This window comes from Lissotriton vulgaris, chromosome 2_1 (genome assembly GCF_964263255.1).
Source record: "Lissotriton vulgaris chromosome 2_1, aLisVul1.2, whole genome shotgun sequence".
Lineage (NCBI taxonomy): Eukaryota > Metazoa > Chordata > Amphibia > Caudata > Salamandridae > Lissotriton > Lissotriton vulgaris.
Window position 1 is genome coordinate 83,868,762 of NC_141687.1, and position 13,037 is coordinate 83,881,798.

The 13,037-nt window shown below is 42.8% G+C and overlaps 1 protein-coding gene across 1 annotated transcript in view; it reads right to left on the bottom strand.

Annotated features, from left to right (window-relative positions):
* Positions 1–4,486: 4,486 nt before the first annotated feature.
* TMEM169 (transmembrane protein 169) overlaps positions 4,487–13,037 on the bottom strand; it is a 75,535-nt gene continuing 66,984 nt past the window's right edge. The window contains exon 3 of the mRNA XM_086954494.1: positions 4,487–7,509. Within this exon, the coding sequence (XP_086810620.1) occupies positions 6,887–7,509 (623 nt within the window). The 3' untranslated portion in view covers positions 4,487–6,886. The remainder of the gene's footprint in view (positions 7,510–13,037) is intronic.

Sequence of the window (13,037 nt, forward strand, 5' to 3'; positions counted from 1 at the left end):
TTGTTTGACATTCTGTGTTGAAATAAAGCTTCACGCAAAAAGGATCTGGGCTCGAGTCAACTTCTTTGAAGGTGAAGTTGTTTTGTGGAAATAATACGAGGGTCGCCTCCTCACTCGAGCCCGCCGCCGTGTGTGGCTGGGAGACTGGCGGACTTTTGTTGATCAATATATATATATATATATATATATATAGGATAAAATATCTGAAGTGCACTTAACAACTGTGCCTTTGGTCTTTTCCAGGATTTTTCGCTTCATACGGTTGTGGAAAAAAGGGATTTGCAATGCATCAAATTCCACTGTAGCATATGCCTTAGTAGGGCCAGATGTGGCCTATTCCACAAACCACATACCAAAAGAACTCTCATTGCATACCCTAAACAGTATGTGTGAGAAAGGCATAGAAGTGCCCCATAATGCGCTGAGTGGCCTCAGAATTAGGGGCTGATACCATCTAATTCATGCACTCTAGAAATACATATGCATATCAAAGCTATGCAGTCAGAAAAAACCTTGACGAAGCACACATTAATTTGATTGATATTGGTGAAGTAACCCATCGTATTCTAGTGTTAGCGTGGTTATCAGACTGGATGCTTTTATATTGGAAATTAGGAACAAAATCCAGGATGTGGGATAGACTGAGGGCTTTGTTTTGACTCAATAGGAAGTGAGACGTGCCCTCTGATTGGGTTTGGTGAGGCAAAGTAAGCTTCTTAACCTTGAAAAAGGACTCAATATTCCCAAGGACAAAACAAGTTTTGGTTCAAACAAGTGAACTTTAAAGAAGATCTCAATGGGACATTTATAATGAATACATTTGGGTGAAACTCACTCTACTTGTAATTTGGACGGACTACAGGAATTTTCATAGTGTGAGTAAACTACTCTTTTGAAAACGTTATCTGCAGAGAAGGGGCCTATGTTTTTATGTGGTGTCATGAACTGTAAGATATTGACACAACTGATTAGTACATTAGATGTGGTTTGTAAAATAGAGAGGACATGTATTTGTCCAGCCGTTATGGCTCCAATCTATATAAAGATAGCCTATGATTTGTGATTAGAAGACCCATACTTAAAAATACATATTTGCAACCATTGGCATAAAGAGAACAAATCCGATTATTATGCTTGCTCATAAATCACTTAACGGCAATAATCATAAACCTTTGTGATCATGCATTGCCAGTTGGGAACCACCATGAAACGTGCATCCTAAAAGCAAGCTAAAACACTACCAGCATGGATAAAAGAACAATGGTGGAAAAAAGAGCATAAACCCTCAAGCCTCTGCCATCATCATCCTCATGTTATCCTGTTTGGAATTAAACGAAGAACCTGAACATACGTTCCTTGCTGTGCGAATTCGGACAGATTCTATTGGACATTGTCACCTGCTCAACCACATGTCATCAAGCACTAGGATACCCCTGTGTTATGTGCCGGGGTTAGGTCCAAATAACAAAGTTGTTAATTTTCTAACATTGTCCTAATTTTGCACAATAATATTTCTGCTGTGATCTTTTGCACATATTCGCATGCGTGAGGATGTTGGATTATTTTCTTTGTAAATATGGCTGTTTACACATCTAGTTTCGATAACATTATCACGATGCCTTGAACACCATGTACAAGGCCTATTTACGCACAAAGTACACATTTCTTCATCCACGTGGCGACAGATCTACCTACATATCCATACCATTGCTAATCTTTGAGTACATCACAAGGATGCTTTCTAATATAAATAATGAGCATCCAAAAAGATCAGCAGAGGAGGCACTTTCGCTGACACCGATGGTCCCTGCATGCTGAGAATTCACCACGCAGCGTTCTGACATCTCCATGAGGGGGTATCCAGGTTGTGGCCAAGACTGGCTTCTGCCTCAAAATCCTACACAGAGCATACTATACAAGTTCAGCATTGGTCAAAATGGTACCCTGAATCCCAAGGCATGTCCCAGGGGCTGTGGACAGACGTAAATGTAAATGTATTGCGATTTATATAGCGCACGTATCACCCGAAGGCATCAAGGCGCTTGCCTTGGGAACCCGTCCTGGTATTCCCCTGTGAGATAACCCCAGCAGGGTATCCACAAGGTGAAAGCCAGGCATCCCGCCGCAAGGGGCCGTAGTGGAGATTAAGCAAGCTATTGCCCAGAGTCGCAGAGTGTGAACCCGTGAGTCGAGTAGGCACCGGAACGAGAATTATCGAGTCCGTGGAATTTTTGAGCCCAAGACCCGCCGAGGCAGAGAATTGAACACTGGTCCAGGACCGATCTCATCTTCCGGGTCTGCCGCCTCTAACCCCTGAGCCACACTTCTCCACTTAGGAACATACATGCACCAATGGTGGGAATGCCCAATTCTCCAAACATATTGGGGGAAGGTAACATCGGCACTGTTATTAACCTGTCAGAAAACAATGGAGGTCTCAACCCGATGGTGCCTTCTGAACATATGGGACACAACAGACCTTTCAAGAGCAGAGAGAACGTGGGTCTACCCTGGTGTATGGTAGCAAAACGTAACATAGTGAGATCCTGAAAAGGTGCTGCTAGGCTCAAATTCAGGGATTGGGAGACAGATATGGATTGGTGCATGCAGGCGGAAAGGGTGGTATACGAGGGAAGAGGATGTCCACAAAATTAGTCTAGAATCTGGGGAGCATGGAACGAAAGTAGAGGGATGATATGCACACCATTCAATGATACTTCCCCACTGCTAAGAGACCACTTGGGAGAGTGATGTCCAAAGGCGAAGGGAGCAACAAGAAATGATGCAAGGGATCTGGTCTAATGCATTCTGCTGATTGATACCGTACTAATGCACTGTGCTTGTTTGAAGTTAATGATACTGCACTGTATTTGAGTTTTGTTTACTCAATAAAAAAGATTCTTCTGGCTTCTGCATTCTCTCCCGCAGGTAATGGGGTTGGATTGTCCTTCGGTTGGATTCTTGGCTGCACACTTACACACACTCTAGGTACACTCAGAGTACAGTTTGCATCGTAGGAGGAGTACGCCTGATTACTTCCTTGTTTATATGCCTGCATATATACACTGTTTTAGCACCATGGTAGAACTATATTTACTATTCACTCTTGTGGTGCATGTTTCGTCTGCTTCTCTCTATTGATTATTGCAGCACATGTATTCTATACAAGAATAACATTGGTTCGATACATGTATTGAAAACGCCCCACTGTGTATTCTGTATATTTCTCGGAGTACAAGGAAGCACAAGTGACTGGGAGAAAGATGCTCATCTGTTTCGGGGTCAGCGTTGTCATGTTCAGTGGTTGCCAGAAACCATTCACTCCCTGGTAGGATTAGGGGGGCTTATGGTGGCACTGGGAGCTAGCTGGTCTCTGGGCCAACATTTCCTGTGGGCTGCCAGGTTTCAGTCTAGGCACCTCGCCCAAAGTTTATGTTGTCCAACAAACACGCAAATACTACAGATTAGTAGGAACTACACAACACCTGAGTTGTTTACAGGTAAAGACAGATAAAACGGATAAATGTAAATGTAAATTGATACTTGTATAGCGCACTACTCACCCGCAAGGGTCTCAAGGCACTTGTACGAATACCGCTGTGGAACCCATCCTGGCTTTCCCTGTGAGGGGTCCACTCCTGGGCACCCCCGAGGTGGAGGCCAGGCATCCTTATCGTTGTGGGGGCTGTTGTGGAGATTAAGCAAGCTATTGCCCAGAGTTGCAGAGTGGGACTCCATGATTGAAATAGGCACCGAGGCGAGAATTATCAGGTCCGTGGAATTTTGAGCCCAAGACCCGCCGAGGCAGGGAATTGAACCCTGGTCCCGGGCTAGACCTCTGCATCAGGGTCTGCCACTCTAACCATTGAGCCACACTTCTCCTCATAAAGAGGTGCACACAGTGTTGGAGAAATTTGCAGTGTAATAAGTGCCCAATGCCCAATTAAAATTTCATGGGAATATTTTACTAGTCAACACTCCAAAGGTACCTTAAGAGGTCCAATGCAAAATTCTTTCCTTGTTACAATGTACAGTGGGTATACTAAAGCAAAAGTAGAACCCGCCTGTGGGTGTTATGAGGCCTTATGGTGCTAGAGGCAGAAAAGCTGAATGGTAAGTAAAAATACTGTGGGAGCTGAAATGTCTTTGATCTTGAAACACAGCATTAGAATGAAGCCCCCCTAAATTTAAATCTTTGTAAATTAAATGTCATAAACTGGCTTGCTGCAAATAACATTGAATTGACTAGCTCCTCATGTCATCCTTGGTTTATTTGGATGCTAATATTGTTTGATCATGCATGAGAGATCATGGCTTTTGGGAACTAGAAGATATATTTAACACAAACAAGAAAGCAATATTTGGGCTCAGCAACACCTTGGTAATATAAAGGAGATGATGAAAAGTGTCCCCATTCCTCTGACTCCTCTAGACACCAAAGTGCACTTTTTTTAGACTCTGAAGAATAACAACACACAGCCTTGTACTCTCTTACACATATTTAATCAGTGCCATACAAAACCAGCCGAACATGCTTTTCCAATGTCATGCAGGCTGGCATCGTGCTTACCCCGACATTTGCAACCCTCGAAGAAAACAGTGCAACCGAGTCAGATGTGCAGACATTCCTCTATTTACAAGTGCAAACAAGCAGTCCGATGCCCACCAGGTGTAAGATTCAAATATCACGCAATGACTGGCATCCCACCCATGTCTTCCTCCCTGCAACAAAGAACATGGTCTTTTTTATGAAATCAAACGTTACAAACATAGTACGGTGCACTTTGTCTGCTAAACAACAGAGGATGCTTGTCAGAGATGGAAAATAACACAATCCATGCATTGATCGTGGTGACAAATTCACGAGGTGTGCTGAGTAGCAAAGCCAAACTGATGAGCTATTGACTTATTCACTACACAAACAATGTGCTGGAAACCAAGCTACAATATTCTTAACTTCCACCGTTACAAGACTTGCCAGCACAAACATCTCTTAATGTGCTAAACACCTGATCACTGACTTGGAAGGCAGAATTACCTGGATAGGGCCACAGATTAGCAAGCTTTGGCGGAATCCGTAGACTTGGCAGCTAATAGATTAATTATAATCCATGGTGATGCACCTGACTGAGTACAAGAGTTTCAGAAATTATTTCGGTCCTTGATGATTGGTTACATGTTTAAATCATAAAATGTAAAAAAGTTGCTAAAATGAGAACAAAATATGTGTGAAAAACAGGACAAAGATGAAAGGTCCTTAGATATTGAAAAACAAATAGACAGTGAAAGAATCTGATAAAGGAGAAGCGCCTGTAAATAGTGGTGAGAAATGTACAAGTTGAAACATAAATTGGCACGGTCACTTAGTCAGGTGCACATCTGCTGTCAAATCATTGTACGTCTCCAGGCTTAAAGTCGTGCAGGGAGAGGCCTGCTCAGCCTTCAAACTATTCTCAGTTTGATAAAAATGAATGCTATTAAGTCAGAAATAGTTTATGCGACAAAAGGCAATGCAGTGTGTGCTATACGGATCACTGACAGAGTATCGAAAACAGAAATATCATCTGGACATAATATCGTGTCACAAATTTCAAGGGCTAAAATATTGAGACGGGCAGTGCAAATAGATAAGGATTGATTTACTATTCTTAACTCTATATCTACATACCTTGAAGATGTATATATTGTCAAGGTACATATATGAGGAAGTATCTATAGTAAAACTTTGCATACCTATAGAAACTAACAGTCACCATATTTGTGTCCTGGATATTCTTAGCATGAAATTTTGGTCCATGATATTTCTGTTTCAGATATTCTGTTTAACTACAAGCTCTAAAAATCAGTCCCATTAACAGCATTAATAGTATTAGCACCAGGCACCATTACAGACTGAAGTGAGACACTATGGGACTGAGTGTGTCTTAAAATGGCTTAGTAACGAGGGAGCTTTACATTTGGAAAATACATACCATACGTTCCTAGCAAACATGACTATGCCCATTTTCAAATGGCATTTCTATGCATGAAGGGATCCTAAAATATTTGGAAGTTGCTCCTGGTGCTCCAGACAGTCCAGACTAAGTTACATCATAGGGTTGCTGTGCTGGTCCCCATTGGAGGTGTGCCGGTCTCACCGAAGGGTGAACGATGCTTGACCACCAATATAATTAACCTCTGGAAGATTCAAAGGTACAAAGGGCGTGGCCAAGAAATAAAGATGTTTTCTTTTTCAACAAAATACATGAGGGGGACAATCGAGCGGGAACTAGGGCTGAGCTTGAAACAGGAACCCAAACTAGGACTGAAAGAGGAAGAATAGCCCAGGTTACGCATGAAACCAAAATTAAAGCTAGGCCTGAAAGAGGAACTCAGACTGACCCAAAACATCAAAGCAACAATTTGATTTACTCAAGATTTTCCAAAGTACTGTTGTTATCAAATGCACTTAAAAATGCCTTGACTGACACAAACACTAAAGGGCAAAAAAAATATTTAGAGCGAAGATAAAAATAAACATAAAAATGTCTCATTGCACATAATCCTAAAGTAGTTTTCAAAGCAGCCGAAGGGATCCACAAATCTGTTTTTTGGCACACGCATATTGCAAGGAACAGTTTTGTATCTTCCCTGCACATGGTTATGGTGGTTCACACACCAGCAGTGCAGTCTTGCTAAAACGCAACACTGTTAAAAATGATCAGTAGCTAATATGTCATAGTACATAAAATAATATATGAACGTAAGTAGTAATGTCGTGAAAGGCCCAAATATTGTGCAGAGGACTACTGTTTTCAATTTGCGCCTGCTGTAAAGTGCCTAAAACCAGGAAAATTACCAGTGACCTTAATCTGACCTTAAATCTGAGTTAGACTGACTCAAATCCTCAGACTGCAGAGGTATCCACTCCCTGAGCCGAGCCTTTCCCAGATAGGCTGCCTGAGACGTTATCCGAGTCTAGTAACTCTACAATGCTGTAAGGGGAGCAGTCTTCCAGGCCCAGCTTACTGCAGAGCCAGCCGCAGAACCCCTTCTCCATATCCCTCACCGCGCGCCACCACTCGCTGAATGACCAGGAGATTTGTGTGATGGCGGTGTAGAGGCCCAGGGAGAAAGACACAGACACAATAATGAAGGGGTAAAAGATCATCAGGAAGGGGCAGATGGTAATCTTGTGCCAAAATGTCCTCTCTTCATTGTAAACTAAGAAGATGTTGTACCATGTGATGGTGCCATAGTAGAACGATAAGACGAAGGAGAGCACGAAGATGACTGGGAGGCAGGCGATACTCCACAGGAGGATCTGGGGACCCTTGTCCAAGCCAACAGCGCACCTCTTCTTCCCATCTTGTGCGTCATCCTTCAGAGGCTCCTTGGACCTGGTCAACTCCTGGAGTTCCTTGTCAGTAAGTGTCACATGGATGTCCACCATCTGGCCCTTCTTTTTGCCCCGGGTAATGGTGCCAGTCAGGGTCACGTACCTACTGTCCAACGGCATGTTCCATCCACCTGTAAAGGAAGACACTGGATTATTTGTTAGCATTCTACGTCGTTGTCAATTTCTGAACTAAAGGAGATAACAAGGTACGTTTATGTAAGTTATGCTGAACGTATACCACACACTACTTTATTTGCAGTACTTACATATAGTAATCATGCGCAGAAGATACCTTTTGCTTACATTGCACCACCACTGTAAATCAATACATAAAGGAAGGTTCATCTTACAATATGGCTGCCTGCATTTCCATCTTAGACTGTAAAGTTCCACCCTTCCTGCCATAATCTTCCAGCCAGTGTAAAGCTCTGCTGCAACTACATTTGTGTTTATCATTATGACACTTCCTGCTCGTTCTCTTGCTAAACACTGTAGGCTCCTTTATCTATCCTCATGTATCACCCAAGTAGTCTGTTTTGATATTCTAGTGCCTATAATGATTCGATTTCTCCCTCTGTACATTATGTAAAAATAAAGGCACCACATTATGAGGCTGAACTTTGCAACCCCTGCTCATGGCTGCCCAGGACTACTAGATGGCGATTGGAGTGCTGCTCTCACCTGCACCCAGCAAAGTTGTGGAACAAAGGAACCACAAGCTGGCCAGGGAGGGCTCACACTGCCCCCCAACTGGCCAAACACTTTGAAAGCCTACTTGGTTCAGTGCCCACATGCCCTATTTCCTGAAACCTAGGAAAGACAAAAAAAGTCACAGTATCTTCTGATTTTAAACATCTCTTGCTCAAGTTTAAAGGTCCTGTGCAAACTGCATGATGCACATATGCAGCAAGCAAACCCTCTCAAAAGTGGCACATCTTTCAGTGGCCCAGAGTCGAGTCCCTAAGCTAGTTGCCTCTTGACATGGCCAATACTAATCAGCACAAGACATTTAAATCAGTGAAGACCTCCTCTCGCAATGTAGACCATCTATGGATTAAGCACCACATCCGGCCCTCTAAAAGACTTTATCCTGCAGCAACTTTAGCATTAATAGGCTAAAATGTAATTTATATGTTGTTTGCCAAAGCCTCGGATTCCGATGATCAAAGGAAAATATATATATATAATTCCTTTGGGAGCCTGTAGGTTGCCGCAGAGCCTCTTGAATCTTCTCCATTATTTAAAATTAATAGCCCGCTTTTAGTATTTACAGTTTAGTAATTGAATATTTTGTCCGAGCATGTGCTAATGTTTGACATTTGTATATATTATTTCTCAGTTTAAGTATGACATTGTTTCTTTGTATTTTTCACATTTCTCTTTTCTTCTGAATCATATCATGCTGATTGGACATAAGATCCAAGAAAACCTTATTCATTCATTTAAATTGAATTCAGTCATTTATAAAAACGGATTTTTGGGATTTTGCCTCCAAAAAGCACAGCACACACTACATGTTCGGTCTATTAGGCTCTAACTTAATTGCCACTAAGACTGAGCCTTAGTGACAGCTGCCACCCTGGAGCAACCATAGAGTTTCTCCCTCGTTGCCCCTCACTTTGCTTGGTAGAGACCAGCCATTTGCCGCCTCTCTGGCCTCCCCTACCCTGAAGCTACCTCATGTGTTCAGCACTAATGTACCTTAGTGCAACCTTCTGCCTTCATCTAGGTCAATCAACCCCTCATATTGTAGCATTAGCTTCAACAGACACAGCCATTTTACCAGAGGAACAAAACCACTGTGATTGACCAACTGCTCTCACCCCTCTTCACCCAAACCTTCAATATACGAGCGTGGGGTCACTTGCGTGACCGTCACCTCTGCTGCCATTCTCTTCTAAAGATCCTCAACTTTAATTGGACTAAAAATGTCCTCCATGTCTTCCTTAACATCAACAGACCCCACCCTGAAAAATCTTCACCGAGCCAATCAGAGCCACTGCTACAAGCACTTTCGTCAGACCCAGAGCTCACTCTCTTACATGGGTACCTTAAGTAACTTGTACAGTGTATACACAACTGTTTCAGATACAGACTAAGCAGCTTTTTTATTGGTGGTCAGAGTACTCCATCGCAAACATGTTAGAGCACCGGGTCCTCCTAACTCTGGGTTCACCTCTGTCTACTTTCCCTTTTGTGTTTTTTTTGCGATGACTATAATGTACGTAGAATACATTTCTTGAATCCTATTCTGAATTCTGCCAATATCAGACAATGTAGGTCAGCACTGCTATATCCTCAAATGCTCTCGTCACCTTGTATTTGCTGGGATGTAGCCAATTATATTCAGGGGTCTGTTAAACATAGTTGCACTCTGTGAGGGGGTTTGCAAGCCATTACGGACAAGCCTTCAAATTTCCTATGGTCAAACTGTCTCCTATATATGTAATATGGTTTTATTGAATACATTTTATCTCAATATATCTATAACCTGTTGTACGGATGCTTGATATATCTCAATATATCTATAACCTGTTGTACGGATGCTTGATGGTTTCATGATTCTGTAATACATATTTTAATATGATAACAAATATTTATGGTACTGAAACCAAATAAAGCATTTTTAATTACTGACTGACCTTCCCTGGTAACATTTTGATTGTTAACAAGAAAGAATGATACTGCTGTTGAATAACTTTTGTCTATTTTAGAAAACAGGGGGATAACCTTCCGAAAAAACGTATGCATTTTCAAAACACATAAAGCTGGGTACCCGGATCATGTACTATTGTTTAATCAACAGCATTATCAAGGTTCCCCTTCCCAATGATAAGGGATCAACTGCATTCATTTTTATGAATCTAAAATTTCTATTAAAAAACGTTAAAATATTTTGCGAAAGTAAATCAAAGTTTCAAATGCTACTTAAAAAGGAAAAAAGGCCAACCCAATTTTGGACAAAAGGTGTTTGCGCAGCACTTGCACTACAACTGTGTGTGGAAGGTCACGTTTACTACTGTGGATGCAAGTTTGTGTGGCTTAGGTGCTGTACTCTGCAAAAATGATGGTGTAACTAAAGTAACCGTGGGTTTTGCATTAAGAACCTTGACATAATTTGAAAGAAGATACTCTCAGAGGGCCCGATTCACAGAATGAACTTAAACTAAATCCTAAACTTACCACTATTTGGTATTCACAGAATGCACTCACTACTATTTGGTATTCACAGAATGCACTTACTACTTTCGGGATTCACAGAATGAACTTACTACTTTCGGGATTCACAGAATGCACTTACTACTTTCGGGATTCACAGAATAGATTTACGACTACTAACTTTACGTCCGCCGCCGGGCCGTAATTTCCGCCACCGGGCCGGATTTTACGGCACTTTGGCGGACTTTACGGCGACTGATCGTACAATCCGATTACGGGCCGTAATTTACGATTACGGGCCGCAATTTACGATTACGGGCCACAATTTACGATTACTGGCCGTTAGTCATGTTAGCCAAGGGTAAACACCTGGCCAAGGTCCACCCATCCCCCAACATGGATCAGCTGACACACAGCAGCCAATCCCAGCCAACAGCTCCATTTTGCCATGGTGTATGCTGCCACTGCCTACCATCCCCCACCACGCTCCAGCTGAAGCCAATTAACACTAATTGACCAGTACCACAAAACACATAAAAGCAGCACACAGTGAAGAAACAGGTTTGGCCACAGAGAGACTGTTACTACAACGCTTCCAGTGCCACAGAACATGGAGATGAGAAGAAAAAGAAACTTCACAGCAGAGGAGACCACCATGCTTGTGGAATACATAGTCAGGCACCACAAGCGCCTATATGGGCTACCACCATACTGCACCAGTGGGGCACAGAAGCAAGAACTATGGCAGCAGATAGCCACTGCTGTCTCAGCCCTGGGGAGGCAGGCGCACAGTGCAGGACATAAAAAAAAAGTGGCAGGACGAAAGGCAGAGGGTCAAGGAGAAATACTCCAGGATAGAACTGAGCAGAATCCTCCCTGCTGCATGCCCTGCACCCCGCCTGCAGCTCACTACGCTGGAGGAGGATATCCTCACAACTATACACCCCCACTTGGTCCATGGGCTGCCTGTCAGTGATGTCCGCTACGTGGTACCAGGTAAGTGGAACGGAAAGAAAAAGTGCATGAAGAGATTGTCTGTGTTACACTGTCATAGTGATCATGGAAATTGTCCAAAGTGTATATAAATATATGGTTAGTCAGAGACTCATGGGTCACCCACTACGTAGCACCACAAGTCCCAGAATCCTTTGCATCAGAAAAGGCCAATACCCCCCACCCTATTAAAAACATGTGCACAGTACTGATGCCATACATACACAACCCAGCTAATTCAACAACTGTACATATTGACTGAAAATGTGCAATGACAAATGGAAATTTAAAATTAAGTTAAAAAAATAAATTAGCTAAAGACAAACATTAGCAGGGAAGCACCAGTACCAATGTGACATGCAACTCAACCCTTGCGCAAACACGGATGTGCCGTGTACATATGGTGGTGCACTGTGGTGCAGGGATAGACAGATGTGTGTTGAATCTGATGGTGTCTAGGGGGGCTTTGCTGAAGTTGTGTCGCAAGAGCGTTGCAACTCCAACAATGTCCATGCACTGCCCATACCTAACGTGCTGCGCCACTCCTTCAAGCAGGCTTAAGGTTGCTTTGCAGCGGCCTCTGATAAGTGATACTGTGAAATCATGTAGATTACACTGACTCACTTGGACGCGGCATATCCCAAAGGAGTGCACACAGTGCCTACCTCCAAGTTGACGTTGCGCAGGGCCTCACAACATGACGATTCAACATAGTAGCGTCACGTTGCGAATAATCCTAAATGTGTTGTCTGTTATACACCACCGTTGTGTCACAGAAGTGATGCAACAACAGTGTAAATTCATTTTCTAGGGGGTTGTAAACCTGCCACCAAATCTCCAAAAAGTACATCACCCTGTGCCAGCCTAAATCACTAAGCAGATGGTGAGAGCATCCTCTGATGTAAATATGTCCAACACATATCCTGTTGTCCAATTTCCACTATGCCGCCATTACATCCCCAACACACCACTGCACCTACCTGCCCCGTCTGCGGCAGTTCCGCGTAATACTGTTATCACACAGAAGATATGGGCAAATCCCTGAAACGTTACACAAGCACATTTCCCATTTGTCTACTTTTCTCTCTTCTCACCCATTGACACATACAGCCAGAGCTCAGTCAACTGCAGTAGCAGAGGTCACCACATCGCATATGAGGAATCGGCAACGTACGGAGGAAGGCATGTCAACCACACTAACTGGTAAGTAAAAGTGGACAGGAGATGGTCAAAATGCATACATCGTCAGAAGATGACAGAGGGACAAATAGTGCCCAGCTATGTAAGACAACCATTTATGCTACATTTGCTGCATCACAATTGGCGTTGTCAATGGACATTCACCTTTAACATATGATATTTGTGAACAGCGAAAGACAAATTATAAAATGTCTTGGCTCATCATACCTTTGTAAATGTGGTACACAACATTTATTACACCAACAGACCCAGAACGGGGAAAGCAATCCTGTAACCGAGGGCCACAACATGTCAAAAGGGTGTACAC